Genomic DNA, 15,135 nt, shown 5'->3' on the forward strand with positions numbered 1-15,135 from the left:
ACTTTCTCCACTGCTATTCAATATTACGCTGGACTACATAATTAAAATTTGGTAAAAGGAAAATCCCGTTAAAACAATAATAGGAACAGGTAAAAATTCAATAAAAAATAACATGTTAGCATTTGCTGATACGCAACTAAATATGGAAGCACTGAATATGGAAGAGGTTAAAATATAAATCACCGGCCTAGAAAAAAATTTCCCAAAACATTGGCCTGAAAATTTCTTATGAAAAGATAGAAATAATGGCCATGGATTCCCTCTGTATAACCAAAATCAAAGTTAACAATAAAGAAATAAAGATATCGAACAATTTAAATACTTAGGTGAAAACATTCACTGCAGATTGAAGGAAAAACAAACATGGCAAAACAGAATAACAAAAATTAAAATGCATAAATTCTAACTTGGCAAACATACAATAAGAAATGTCTCTCAATAAAATCCGAAATTCACCATTATAGCACAGTAGTTCTTCCGGTGGCGCTTTATGCTTGTGAGACTATCGTTCACATTAAGAATGAAAGTAAAACGGACCAATTACTTAAAACAGAAAAACCAATCATCAGAACTTGTTTAAATAAAAGTTATCAAAAGGATGGAGTCTGGCGAATTGCGACAAATGAAACATTTTACAAACAAGTCGACCTGATTCTCAGTACGATGAAAAAACGAAGGATTTCCCATTTTTTCCAAGTATTGAGAATGCGTGAAAACCGAATTCTAAAACAAATGGTCACAAGGAATATTAACAAAATTCCTGTGGAAAATATGTTGGAGAAATCCAAAGGGATCTTCAAGAAATTGGCTTGAGGGTTGAGGATGTCTGTGATAAAATGAAAATTAACTACGCGCTTCAAAACAATAGATTCAAAATTAAAAAATTAGAATGGCATAACAATGTGGAGGTCAAAGACGAGATCAGGAAGCAACGATCCGATAAAATGAAGAAATACTGGGAAAATCGAAATGCCAGACTAATACAGAAATTCAAGAGGAACTGATATACGGATGACTAAAGTGGATTGACGTGGCCTTTAAAGTAAAGAAAATCCTTTCGTTAAAAAATATTAAGAAATTTTCTGTTTATGATAAACTGCCTGGTCAGATTTTTTTTTTTTTGTTTAACCTCAGGGACCACCATTAGATATTGTTGCTCCAGAGGATGAGATGTATGATTTGTGGCTTGTGTGAAAATGCCATGTCTGACTGGGATTCGAACCCGGGATCTCCGGATGAAAGGCCGAGACGCTACTACTCGCGCCACGGAGGCCGGCGCCTGGTGAGATTGCTTTTATGTTAAGATATTGTTCTTTTTCGTAGAACTCAAAAAATTACAGTGCCTTCGGAAAGTTGCTGTACACTGGAATTATGGAAATATAACGACGAAACTTTCTTAATTATTACTTTGTTTTTTTATTTTATTATTACAATAACTGGAATAGTTTATAAAAGGTGTTGAAAATAACCTTCATCAACATAAATAAAACACTGCACAAGTTTCAATCCGTTTTCAAACACGATGTACTGGAATGTCTATTGTGGTTTTTAAGTCCGTCAATCGTGCGTGGTCTATAGAGATACACTGCTTGTTTCGGTGTCCATTATTGAAAGTAATCTGGGGGAGTCAGATCGGGCGATCGCATAGGCCACAAACCCCTCGAAATGATTCTTTCACTAAAAAAGCGTAAAAAACTCGATGTAATAGCTGTGTAAGCTGTGGAGCCATCTTGTTGGAACTAACAGTGATTGATTTCCACTTTTGTTAACTGAATAATGAAGTTTGTTGAAACACCACAATAACGATCACTTATTAACTGTATTTTCAAAAAAGATTGAACTTAAAATGCGCTTTCTACTCACACCGACCCACTACAATTTTCGCTTCGTGTAATTCAAGGGGGTTGATTGTCGACCACAGTCGTGTATTTCGTGAATTAATATGCCCTGCAAGATGAAACAACGCTTCATCAGTAAAAACCGTATGTCGATGAATTTTGGTCAATAAAACGTTCAAAAAACCACTAACAATATTTTAGACTTTTAGATCGGTTTCAGTTCTTGAACACACATTACTCTGTAGGGGAAAAATTTCAATTCTTTTCTTACAACTTTACGTGCGGTAACTAGTCCGACATCTTTCGGCTGCGCTAATTTACGCATTGACTTCGATGGACGTTCGGTCATAGCATCCGAAATAACAAACAGCTTCTGTTCGTTTTGTTTAGGTAGTCTTTCAATTCGATCAGCGTTTTCAACAAAACCGTTGCCCGACATTTTTCGATAACAGTTCGAACTGCACTGCGATGAGAAACAGAACTATTTGGAAATTTTACAGAAAACTTGAGCTTCATTAAATCAGTATACTTGTCACCACGACAGACGTGTTCAACGAGAAAAGTGCGTTGCTCTGCCGAAAGAACCATTTCGTTTCTCGTAACTATTGATTCCGATAAACGAAACACGTTAAATCACAACTTAAAAACTGACGTGTTGGTTTATTACTGAGCAATGCCCAACGAATCCACAAGACAACCGACTTAACGTCGAAATAACTGTATCCACCACACAATTCTACAACGTACTGCATAGCGACTTTCGGAACGCTCTGATAAAATATTCTGATTAGCAGCGGGATTTATCGGTAGGAAAGAAATCAAATTTGGCAATAAAATATAATATAATTAGAAACTAGATATTAAGAAAGATTATAATCACCCGTTTACCGAATGTTCTTATCTCGGTAGTAAAATTACAAGATGAATGAAATAAAATATACAACAAAAGCAGACCGCCACAAATAAGGGGTTGCGCTTTCATACAAAAAAAAAAAGTTGCTGGTATCATATTATCGATCCAAGATTAAGGGAATTTTCTTAAAATTGTTTGTGTACGTTTTAAAGTAATAGATAACCATAAATTACTTTATTTTAGCAATTTTTTTATTTCGATATCATATGTTGTAAACAGCAAGAATGTAATATAATATCACATAAAGAAAGCTATAGAACTATTATTAAGAACTAAAAACTAAGCCGTATACACCACCCTTGTAATTTGTTTTCTTTCATAATCTTCCTTCCACTTTCAAATTTAAATATGTAATTATCTTTTCAAGTGTATATTGTATTCGTTGTATTTTTAATTGAATGTACTACGAAAACCCAACATTAATTAATTAATCATAAAACGCAAATAAACACAATTTAAACAGTTAACATCATTTTGTAGCGAATTACAAAGGAAAATGTTTTAAACCGACTACGTGTGTAAGATGTTATTTGAACAATACATCAAACAAATACAGACTTACTTGCAACTCTACTCACACACAGTACAAATAAGACTGAAGTGACACGAACAAACCTGACTGTTTTATATATAAATTACAGATTAAAACTTGTTAACCTTCTTCTGTAAGCAGTTACAATACACAAAGTCGTCATGTAATAATAAAACTTAATGCTAAGCAGAGAAAATTGTTGTAATACAACCGAATACAACCAGTATTAATAAATTATTTTAACGTTTAATACAACAGAAAATTTACCGGCTAAATAATTTAATATTACCCGTTTGAAGATAACTTTATAATATCATTGTAACATAAACAGAAAAGTATTTAAAGGTAGTAGTAATCAATTACCACCGAATATTGATTTAACATAATAAAATTTTCAAGCAACCGAAAACATCCAATACTGGATAAGATGTTTCCATCCCGTAATATAATATTTACAATCTCAACAAAGAACAATAATTAAACAAATAAATCAATAAAAGTAGGCCGAATAAAAATGTCAATTTTTAAGGTTTAATTAATTTTTTCGTTTCTAAGGATTATCATCGACAAATATTTGTCATGCGGTAAATATATTGATAACGATTACGGTGAAATAACATGCGTCATATATAAACAATAAAAAATTAAACGCACCAGTTTATCATCTAATTTACACGACATATCGAATCGTTACAATAATAATTATGGATTTCCTCTTACATACATATACAAAAAATATTTAAAGATCACAAAAATAATATTAAATTCACGTTACGAATAAAACAAATAGAATATTGTACGCAGAGAATATTAAGTTATTTGTTGTACCAATAATTCAAGGTCATTACGTATATGAAACTATTCGATATGTAAAACGTTTAACGTTAAAAAAAGATTCAATGTATTCATTAACATCGCAAGAAAAAAACAGTGACGGTTATACTCAATAAACTATAAAAATCACTTTAAAAGTCCTCCCTCACGTATCGAGACTTAATTAATAAAAAAAACCAATGCAGTATAGTACGTAAAAAAATAAATAAACACACACAAAACAAACATTTTTAACCGATGGATTTATTTCCTCAAAAGTGTGTCGGAGCAGAAAGTTATTAACATAGGCTTCCCCGTAGCTGGACAGCTCGAGGCCCAGCCGAACCGATAATGTTTTAACGCAAACGGCCTCATCACAGCGTTACCCTTTCGCCATTCTGTTGTGGGGTTAACAACACATTCTAGCCTGACCGTTTATGAATATAATAAGCTGTACGCATTATACGAACAATGAACACCAACTGGATACCGGCTCCAAACTAAGAACGGAAAAGAGATATCTAGTTACTTCAGGAAAATCATACGTTTCGTCTTTCTCAAAAAAAATGTTGTGTACTAGATTACATGTAATATGCATTATCACCATCATATTTAGTAACAGTGTAGCTTATTCAGAAACAATGGTTGCAATAGTTATTAGCTGTCTTCATTTTTATTTCTTTTCAGATGTTGCTGCAAGTCTCTAGGATTTGTTTAAATAAAAGCGTATACTTAATTACCGTTAGAATCGATGAATATGTAGATCGCTTATAAATAGCGATATGGTATATTTATATCGCTCTGATGTAAATACATATATAATAAATTATCAAACCCAGGAAATTTCCCTATTCCTCGAAAGAATAATACTTGCAAGTTTTAATTAGCAAGTAATTATTAAACTAAAACACAACAAACTTGTTTTATATGTAAAAAAAAAAAATAATAATTCTGCTTTTAATTTAAAAACCGAATGCAGTATTTACTGAATGAACTAGAATAAACTATTATTTCTTCTAGCGTTCAAAAAGTGACGTAACCTTATGCGAAAACAAGTTATAATAATTGCTGAAAGTGGCTTAATATGCGATTCGCATAGTTAAATACGATGTTACATGCTCTTAAACACATGCTGTAACGTTTGTTGAGGAATTGCAGCGACACATCGTTCAGTTTCGCTCGGCAATTCGGGAACGGCAGGAGGATGAGTTTTGTAAGCCACATGCTTAAGATATCCCCACAAGAAAAATTCAAGAGGAAATAAATCAGGAGACCAAGAGGACCACAACGCCTTCGAAATCACTTGTCAATGAAAACACAGATCCAAGAGCGGGTGTATAAGCCGTAGCACTGTCCTGCTGAAACCACGTGCACTCCAGCTTGTCAGCAGGTATAATGTTCACAAATTGTTATACTATTGTATGTAGCGCTCTCAAGACATTCACAGAAATTAGCTAAATAAAATTAGAACTGGGCGAGGGGTTTGTGTTTCCGCGAACTAGGTTAACTAGTTCAGAGGGATACAATGTAGGACATTCAAGATGTCCGGACGTGGCCTACAGCGAAGGCCAAAGCTGAGTTATAAATCACCGATGTAAATGTCTACGGAAGCATTTACAACGGTGGCATCCCAACGAAGCCAGGCTTATTACTATGAGATGTAAAAGGTCAGAGGGCGATAATCGACTCCCGTTAAAGCCCAACAGGGCATGGAACACGGGGAGGGGGGGCTGGTGTGGCGACCGGAACGTCACAAGGCGGGTGCTTCCCCAACGGGGTTGGGATGTATGTAGCGCTCACCGTTCATTGTGCTATGAAAGAATATCATGAAGATTCGCCTTTGTGAAATTGCACACCAAAACACCACGTTTTGTCCGTGCAGAGCAGACTTGTGCAGTTGACGCGGATTTTCCGTACACAAAATACGTGAATTCTGTGCACTTCCGTATCCAACGACGTGGAACCGTGCCTCGTCAGACCGAAACCGATCGACGAGTTCTTCCCCATCTGCCGTTCCGATGACATGAACCGCTGATAAAAACTTAGACTACACGTTATCCAGTGTCTGTCGGTAACAACTCGTGAATAACAGGAATTCTGGTACGGATACGTCTTAAACACTTGCGCGATGCCGTGTGGGCAATACAGACTGGGTAGTGTCGGACGGACTTCTTGGGACTAACAGAATATGCAGCTAGCACGTCAATCAACTTTTCTGGTGTTAGCAATTTCGGTCGATCGCTTTTGGCTCCATCTGTCACAATCCCTGTATGTTAGAACTTGTACAGCCGCTTGATGGAGGACTTGTTTGGTGCATCCAAACCGTACTTTTCTGCGAAAGCATTTTGAGTCTGGACATAACTGTATCTAATGCATTAGGAGACAATGAAAATTGTGTAACCCATTCTTCCTCGATTTTCGTCAATTAAACCAGCAACAAATGAAGGAAACATTCTTCCATACAGTTGCGTCACTTTTTGAACAATCTGTATAATCGTAAACGCACATTGTTGTGGGTTAAAAAAAAACCAGATAAAATAATTAAAAAACCAAAGTCGCTAAAATTCCTTATGTTTGCACGAAGCGTACATTTTTAAACGCCTCCCACAATGATTCATCTTTATCTTGTTTGGTGACTATCGTTTAAAACTAAACGATCTTAATTTCTCATAGCCCTGAGCATCTTCCATCAATTAATGACAGCCCTTTTTAACTTCCTGAAGTCTGTAAGCATTTCAATCCTTCCTTCTACTCTTTTTTCTCAAACATCCTTTGCTGAAGACAATTTCCACTTAGCTTACGCCCTAACCGATGATAAAAATTTGTCCCCAGATGATAAAAATTAAAAAATATATTAATATTGGAATTTTTCATAATTTCTTATTTTAACAATTACATAACAATTAAAAGAAAATAATACAAAATTTTCACAGTTTATTTGCTAAGAGAGTAAAAAATTGAAGACTGTAAAATGTGCAAACAACAAAATTTAAGTTTAAGCTAAGGTACACTTGTATAACATTAAAATGTAATTTCAAAAACTTAATTCCTAATAATTGATTTTAAACAGAATTTACTTTAAATCCTATTACTGTGATAAATTATTACTACCCAGATAACGTCTTATTTAAAGAAAACTTTATTATTCTGGCTTTTTTTTATCATTTTGTTTAAAATAATAAAACAGAATAATAAAACCAGTTTAAAAGGGCAGATTAAAACAAAAAAATAACATGACTTAAATTCTACTTTTATATATGTATATAAACAAACGAAAATATATATATTTTTTTTTTAACTAACGAGTAAAATTTCAATAAAGTATAATCCTATTGGAAATATGGCAGGCTTCAGTATAGCTTTTCAAAGTTTTCTTTACACGACTCTAAAAATAATCCCCCTAATAAACAAGTAACCGCACCAAATTTTAAGACTATAATTTTAACTGTTCTTTAATACATCCTAAATACAGTTATTTTGTTATTTATAACCTACAAACAAATTTTTTATAATAAAAATTTTAATATTTTTTAACTCGGATCGCTTAAAAACGTTAAGATACAAAAAATCAGAGGAGGGATGAATCTTATTACCGCAATATTTTTCCCTACCGATTTAGTACAACAACCGAATACGGTTAGTCAGCAATGCAAACCGATCTGTTGGATAGTATGTAGCGTATTAGCATTTTATCCGAAAGTCTAGGGTTTTAATCCAGGTCAAGTTTCAAATTTTTCCAAACTAACCACGTATTCCTACAAAACGTATGATACGAGTAAGTTTATGTGTTAATTAATCAACCCTTAAAAAAAATTAATTAGTACTCAATTTGCTATTAATAATTTACTCAATTTTTAGTCCTTTTTAATAAAGTACGACTTAATTATAATTAACCACAAAAAAGAAATATCTAATAATTTATAAAAAAATTGGAATTCTAACGGAATTAATTTCTTAATTTAATACTAATTATTAATTTTAATAAATTTATACTAATTATTAATTTTAATAAATTTATACTAATTATTCAATTTTTCCAACATTACTTCACAAAAAATTGTTACCCGATTGTATTTCGGTGATTGATCCGACACAGTATTAAACGGAAAATTCCTGATCAATGTCAAAGCATTCTTGCTCAACGATCAGAATTACATCTAGAAAATAATAAATGCTGTAATTGAATGAAAAATATTCTAATTTGATTACGTAACCGGTTTTTTTAAAAATATAGTCTATAACTGCGTGAATAAAAATAAAACAGTTAGTATTTTGCGTTTTCATTTAAACTTAAAATTATTCTTCCGATCATTTTATATATTTATCTTCTCAAATATAACATTTCAACTGCTGATTTAAATTAAAAATTTGCTTAAAAATTAAAAAGAAAAATCGCCTACAGGTTTTCATCTACCCGGTTATAACTATTATCATATCTATTTCCACTATAAAGATAAATATATTGCATTTTTTCTGTTTCTCTTTTTCTCCGTTCCTGTAATATTTCATTTTAAAAAAAATACCCAAAAATAGGCATAGCGCACAAAAAAATTCAATTTCCTCCCGATGAAATTACTAAAAATAAGACTGTAAAAAAATGTTTAATTTATGAAAATCAAGGTGTTATAATAAAATATCCCCTTTTGACCAAAAAAATATATTTACGCTTTCTAAAAACTGAATAAAAAAAAAATTATAATTCACCGGAAAAAATTACGGTTTACTTCAAGGTAATCGTATTAAAGTCATTCCTTATTAAACGAATTATCTGCTTCAAACCCGGTACGAAATATTCAATTTTTAAATCTACCAGGTCGATCGAAAAGTTATTTTAATCATCTTTATGGTAAAATTTAAAGAAAAATTATTAATAAATATGTATTTAAAATACTAACAATGTAACTTAATTACCGTTTTATCAACTTCAAGAGATAACTTGAAAAACTTCACTTCATACATCGATCCTTAAACAAACACCTGAATATTAGGTTTCAACCTTTAACAGGTGGATTATAATTACGTTCAGTTTTTATCTCCTTTTAATATTTACTATTCATTTTTTATTTATTGACTTTTAAATAGTGATTTTACATTTTAAACCTAACAAGTAGCCGGCCTCCGTGGCGCGAGTGGTAGCGTCTCCGCCTGTTATCAGGAGATTCCGGGTTCGAATCCCAATCAGGCATGGCCTTTTCTCACACGCTACAAATCGTTCATTTCACCGTCTCAATAAAAAAAAAGTTTAATGAAAAAAATATATCATAAAAAAAATTGAATATAAAAACCTGATAATTTTACAGATGATATACATTGGCATCAAGGAAAAATTTATATTTTAATAAAAATAACTGAATTTTTTTCGATGTTTAAAGTCTTTTTTCCATATAATTTTTTTGCAGGTAAAAAACACTAATTTTTTTAAAAGATTAAAATAAAAACCTTTTTTTAAAGCGGCATAAAAAATCTAAAAAATTATTAATTTTTAATGATAAACTTAATCGGATTAAAAGCTAATTAATGACTTTATAATGTAAAAGTCAAAAGATTTCAGATTCCCATTAAAAAACAGCAAGCCTATATATTTTCATATCTTCTACATATTTTCATTTCTTTAAAAGCAGAATCTACGCAAAACATCTGCTATTCAATAACCATGAAATAGTTTTTTTTTTTAAACTTCAAATAACATAAAGAAAATTCATTCTTCAAACGTAAGACCAAGAGTAAACATGCACGCACACACCCACCAAAATATTAAGAGATATTTCATGAAAATTAGCATAATTCCGCATAAATAAGGAGCCTAATTAATTTAGTTTTTTTTTCATTTTAACCTTTTAATTAAAATTAGGATTGATTTATTATTAGATTGTGCAAATTAATTAGCAGCTGAATAATTAACCGTACGCCTTCATAGTAAAAACAAGCAGAATACATTAATTATCATTATACGCTAATATTTACATTCTATGCGACTTAATTTTCTTTAATTACAAAAATAACTGTACAACCAAATAAATTAAAACTTCGTATTAAAGCTACCTACAGTTTGAATAAAATATAAATTTTATTAACTACGTGTAAAACGTGCAAAAATGTTTTCATTAGAGCACTCTTATATACCGACACACACATCAAGTAAAAGGGAGGGAAAACAGTCAAGCTGAATAGGTCTGGAAAAATTATTGTTCGGATAAACGCTTTTTTTTTAAAGAAAATATGTTGAAACATATGGCTGTGATAACATCTGCACCGGGTAATGAAAACTTTTTTATTGTATAAAAGACATTCTTACGTTAAATATACACAAACAGCTCCCGTTTGTTTGTAACATAATAGTAAATTGATAATAAAAATTAGAAACAACAGACGCACACAACGTGTGCTCCGATGAACTCAACAAATTGCACTAAATACAATAGTAAAATCGTTTATAACAGTCACGTATTATTTAGTGGTTTCATATAAAACTAGCACAAAGAGACTGCATGTAAACACGGTCATAAAATGGTTTTAAACTACATCCGATGTGAGCACCTATAAAAAAAATTCAGTGTATAAATAATAACCGTAAAATAGCACACAATAAAAAAAAGAAAGTTAACTTTTGAATTGAATGAATTAAATTAGGAAACAAATCCCCTATTAAACGTCTCGGGTTCGATTCCCAGTAATATATTTGTACCACTGTTACTTATCATTAAATCCATTTCGTTTTCCTAGTCAAAATATGTTTGTTTACTAAGTCCAAGGTGATAATAAAATAGAATTTAAAGGAACACTCGATCCATTACGAAATACATCCAAAACGAAACGGCCACAAATTAAAAAGTTGTTCAATTGTTAATTTACGTTGTATACAGGTTATTTTTATTTCAAAAATTATGTAATTAAAATAGTTCAAAAAAGTATGATTTACTTCAAATGACGGAGAATTTTTCAAACTAAAACGATTAGATTATTATAACTGAGGCACTAAGTAAAATTTTGGAGCGGGTTAAACAAAACTAAAAAAACAAAACGCGTGAAAAAACACGCGCGAGCGAAGACACAACGAGAAACACACTATAATTTCATTATAATTTGTCATAACCAATACAGCTAGATGTATTAAAATCCACACTTTTCGTTGTAATTATCTTACACACAAGTAAATTTCAGAATTGTTTAACGTAATACATTTTACTTTTGCTTAACCCAAAAATCTATATATTAATTATATATTTATAAATAACTGAATTACAATGGTGAATTAATAATAATAAAAAATAGAATTACAAAACTTAAAATTTACTTTTGAAATGAACTTTTTATTTTTTGTGTTCTAATAACTAGCATTTAATAAAAAAAGTTTTAACACGAAATGACAAATACGAATTTAAAAATTGTACCTAACAGTACCACAAAAAATTTTCCAAATTTAAAACAAATGTTAATAGGTCGGCCAAATTAATGAAAAAAAAAATATTAAGAACTAAACGTATAAGTAAAACTGAAAAAAATCACACGACGAAAGAACATAATTTACATACTGTAATAACTCACAAAATTTATTTTAATTATAACTATAAAATATAATGGTTTCCACAAGTATAATTTACAATGCGGACAGGATGAAACGTTATTTGCATCGATTATACTTAATTCCAATATAATTAAGCGTGAAACTTCAAATTAATCCAATAAATTAATAACAAAACTGACAACAAAAAGATAACGGAAATAAATCACATGACACTCGATAAAAAATAATAACAACGATCAGCTCATTGCTATTTTGAACAACACGCAGATAAATATTACAACAAAGTACCTTCTTTGAAGGCGTAACCGCAAGCGATGGCGCGCCGTAGAGTTTCCCGGCAAAGCTCAGAGAACATACCCGCCCCATGGTTCGGGACAGACTCCCGACTGAACGGCTCCCTTGAAATTCCCTCCCTACCATAAGCTTTCCCTTTCCAATCATCCACCGACAACCCTTCCCCACCACTCAACCCTTATATACGAACGACCACCACCCCCACCAACTCCTTCATCATCATGTTAAAAAAAAAACTTACATACATACATACATACACAAATATTATCGTACAAATTTCTTTTCTTAAAAAACTGTAACTTCAAAAGATACAAAATCGTTTTATTTCTTAATCTCAAAAAGTACATCGATCCCACAGTGCGGGGAGGTGTTTAACCTTAATATATACATACAAATTCAATATTTCCGCATCATGACTTCCGCAGTAAACAATTAATAACCCGCATTACAGAGTAGCATAAAGAAAGCAATTCTAAAATTAATACGTAAGTAGAGAACGTTGACCTTTAATAACAGTAATCAAAATGATGTGAACAATAACAAATAGGGATAAAAGTGAATTAGTCCCCTTTTCTTGTTGTATTTCACTTGAACTACCGTTATGCAAGCATTTAAAACGAAAAGTTAACAGAACCGTGCGCAAAATTAATACGAAACCTAAATTTGTTACCGCACATCTCACTAACTCTTTAACAAAAAATAAGTAAGAACGGCTCGTTTTAAACTTGTTATTTTCTCAGTTAAAAAATAAATAATATTTGCAATAAAAACAATAAGGTCACACTAACAATAAAAAAAGGTTAATTTTTCTTTTTTGAATAATTCAACGTAAGTTGACGTTGAGAATACATATCTTCTTTAATTTATGACGAAAAAGTTTTCTTTCTGAACAGATATTCTCGCTTTTTTTATACTTTAAAGAGAAAAAAATGTTATATTCGTACCCGAAGCATATTGCGAAATAATTCAAATACTGTTACTTTTGAAATAAAGAAAAACTGGAGATCAAAGTAAACAGAGTATACGTCTATTTTTCTCAGTACGCTACACTACTAACATACTTGTTTTTTTTTTTTTTTTTTTTTTTTTTTGTTTTAATCCCTACATCCCTGGGCCGGACATCCAATTAAGTATACTCGGGCCAGGGACGTGTCTTTCCGACTCTAAGGAGGTCTCCCCATCCACCGGCTTAACATCCGGCACCACAGGTCAACCCCTCCGGTTCTGGATCTTTTGTGCCTCCCTCTATTCCCGGCGGGGGGAACAGGGACCGGCTATGCCGTTCCCCCCCCCCCTCCAGGAACCGGGTCTCGGTCATTATGCCTTGCCTCAAAGCAAAGGTGCCAGCACCAATGGCGCAAGCACCCCCAGAAAACCAACACCCTCGGCCGGGTCTCTGTCTTAACTTAACCCCTCGCGAAGGCTTTCCCGTGGAGTCCCCGTCCCCTCACAGGAACCCGTACACCTAAGGATACGGATCCTCCGAGACGGGGCTGTCCATCTTTCCCTATACTTAGCACTCTAGTAACCCCGGTGTCGATATTCCTCCATCTTTGTTCGGAGAACTGTTCGCGCGAAGTTTGCGAACCGTTTCCAGTTATTTTCAGAGGCCAGCATCCACTCCACAAGATTTCCCGTCACAATGCGTTCATCTACTAATCGTTGGCGGTGTTGCGCCCATCTATGGCACTCGAACAGCGTATGTTCGGCGACATCTACGCCCTGACAATATTCACAAACAGGCGACTCCTTCTTACCAATTCTATTCAGGTAGATGCTGAAACAGCCATGGCCAGACAAACATACTTGAGTATAAAGCGAAAAAAACATGCTTTTTCAAGTCTTCAGCTTTGGATAATTAGAAGGCAGAAAATACATGAACGACTTATTGACAGATAATTTGGTGCAAAGTTAAAAATTTAAAAACGAGTTAGATTTTACATTTGTCAATTCTTTTTATTTGTTTTAAAATTTTTATTTAAAATATTTAGAGGCCGATAAAATCGTGTGCTCGTATGAACAAAAAATGAAAGGCGAGAAACATTCATCTTGATAAAAGGAAAAAAGCAATAAAAAAAAACACCGTATAAAAAGAAAACGCTACACAGTTTGGGCTGATGCATTCCGAAGGGTAGGAATATTTGCTTTCCCAAAGTTATCATCTCAGTTTGTAATATTTTTATCTAAAATATATATAATTAAATTTCAGAGATTAATTATAAGTTTGATTCGAATTGTCATCAATTCGAACTAAACAAAAATAATGATAAAAAAAAAGTATCTTCGTAGAAATTTTTATCTGAAAAAAAAAACAACGGGATCACCAGAATAATTTTCACAACTAAATAAAAAATGAATCCCGAAATTCATCTGGTCGGTTTAAAAATACATCAACAAAACGTACGAGTAAATGTGCCTACCTCTTCTTTTATTGAAGTCGATTAAAATATAGACTCTAAACAAATATATCATATCATTAATTTTATAAACAAAATATTGGTGTTTCATATGATGTGATTAAATATTTGTAAAATAATTCTAAATTATTAAACACAAATAACAAAAAAGAACCTGACGACAAAGTTGTAATACTTTCCTGGCATTGATTATTTATTCTTATATACAGGAAAAAAATTATACATGAAGAAAAATAACTAAATTTTTTTTTTGGAGAAGGCGTAATCTATGATTAAGTTTTATAGTAAGATTATCATTGGTACGTTTAAATAAACACAAAAAAGGTTCTGAAAATTCAAAATATGGTATTTTTTAATTTTTTTTTTTTGCTTCCCCACCACCAAAATCACATTTCAAAGAAAATGTTTTGATTTTTCTGCGTAATAGAGAAAAAACTAAAAAAAATTCCATTAAGAAATATACAACCAATAAGACGTTACCTAAGATTTCTTTCTGAGGTTGTGGGAGGGGGAGAATTATGATGAAATTTTATAGTATTGTTAGTTATTACTAAAAGTATATTATTAAAACTTTTATTAATATTAAAAGTTAAAACTAAATAATATAAAAAGTTTAATTAAACCAGAAAAAGTATTGAAAATTCAAAACATTTTAACTGTGATCGGCTTCCCATTCACAGTATTGCTCTCAAAGAATCGGTCTGGGTCGCTTGCACTATTACTCTGCCTAGAAAGACATTTTAATAAATTCTGTTAAAAAATATCCAATAAACTAAAAAGATATTATTCGATTTTTTTTGGGG

At 31.9% G+C, this 15,135-nt stretch overlaps 1 protein-coding gene across 11 annotated transcripts in view; it reads right to left on the reverse strand.

Moving 5' to 3' along the window:
* LOC142327940 (uncharacterized) overlaps nucleotides 1-15,135 on the reverse strand; it is a 452,389-nt gene that overhangs the window by 240,347 nt on the left and 196,907 nt on the right. For 2 of the 11 annotated variants that reach the window (XM_075371344.1, XM_075371341.1), the window contains exon 1: nucleotides 11,910-11,982. The exons of the other annotated variants lie outside the window; for them this stretch is intronic. In XM_075371344.1, the coding sequence (XP_075227459.1) occupies nucleotides 11,910-11,976 (67 nt within the window). In that variant the 5' untranslated portion in view covers nucleotides 11,977-11,982. Of the gene's footprint in view, nucleotides 1-11,909; nucleotides 11,983-15,135 lie in introns of those variants that run through there. 11 annotated transcript variants of the gene reach the window in all.

The sequence above is a fragment of the Lycorma delicatula genome, chromosome 7, assembly GCF_047948215.1.
Source record: "Lycorma delicatula isolate Av1 chromosome 7, ASM4794821v1, whole genome shotgun sequence".
Classification (NCBI taxonomy): Eukaryota; Metazoa; Arthropoda; class Insecta; order Hemiptera; family Fulgoridae; genus Lycorma; species Lycorma delicatula.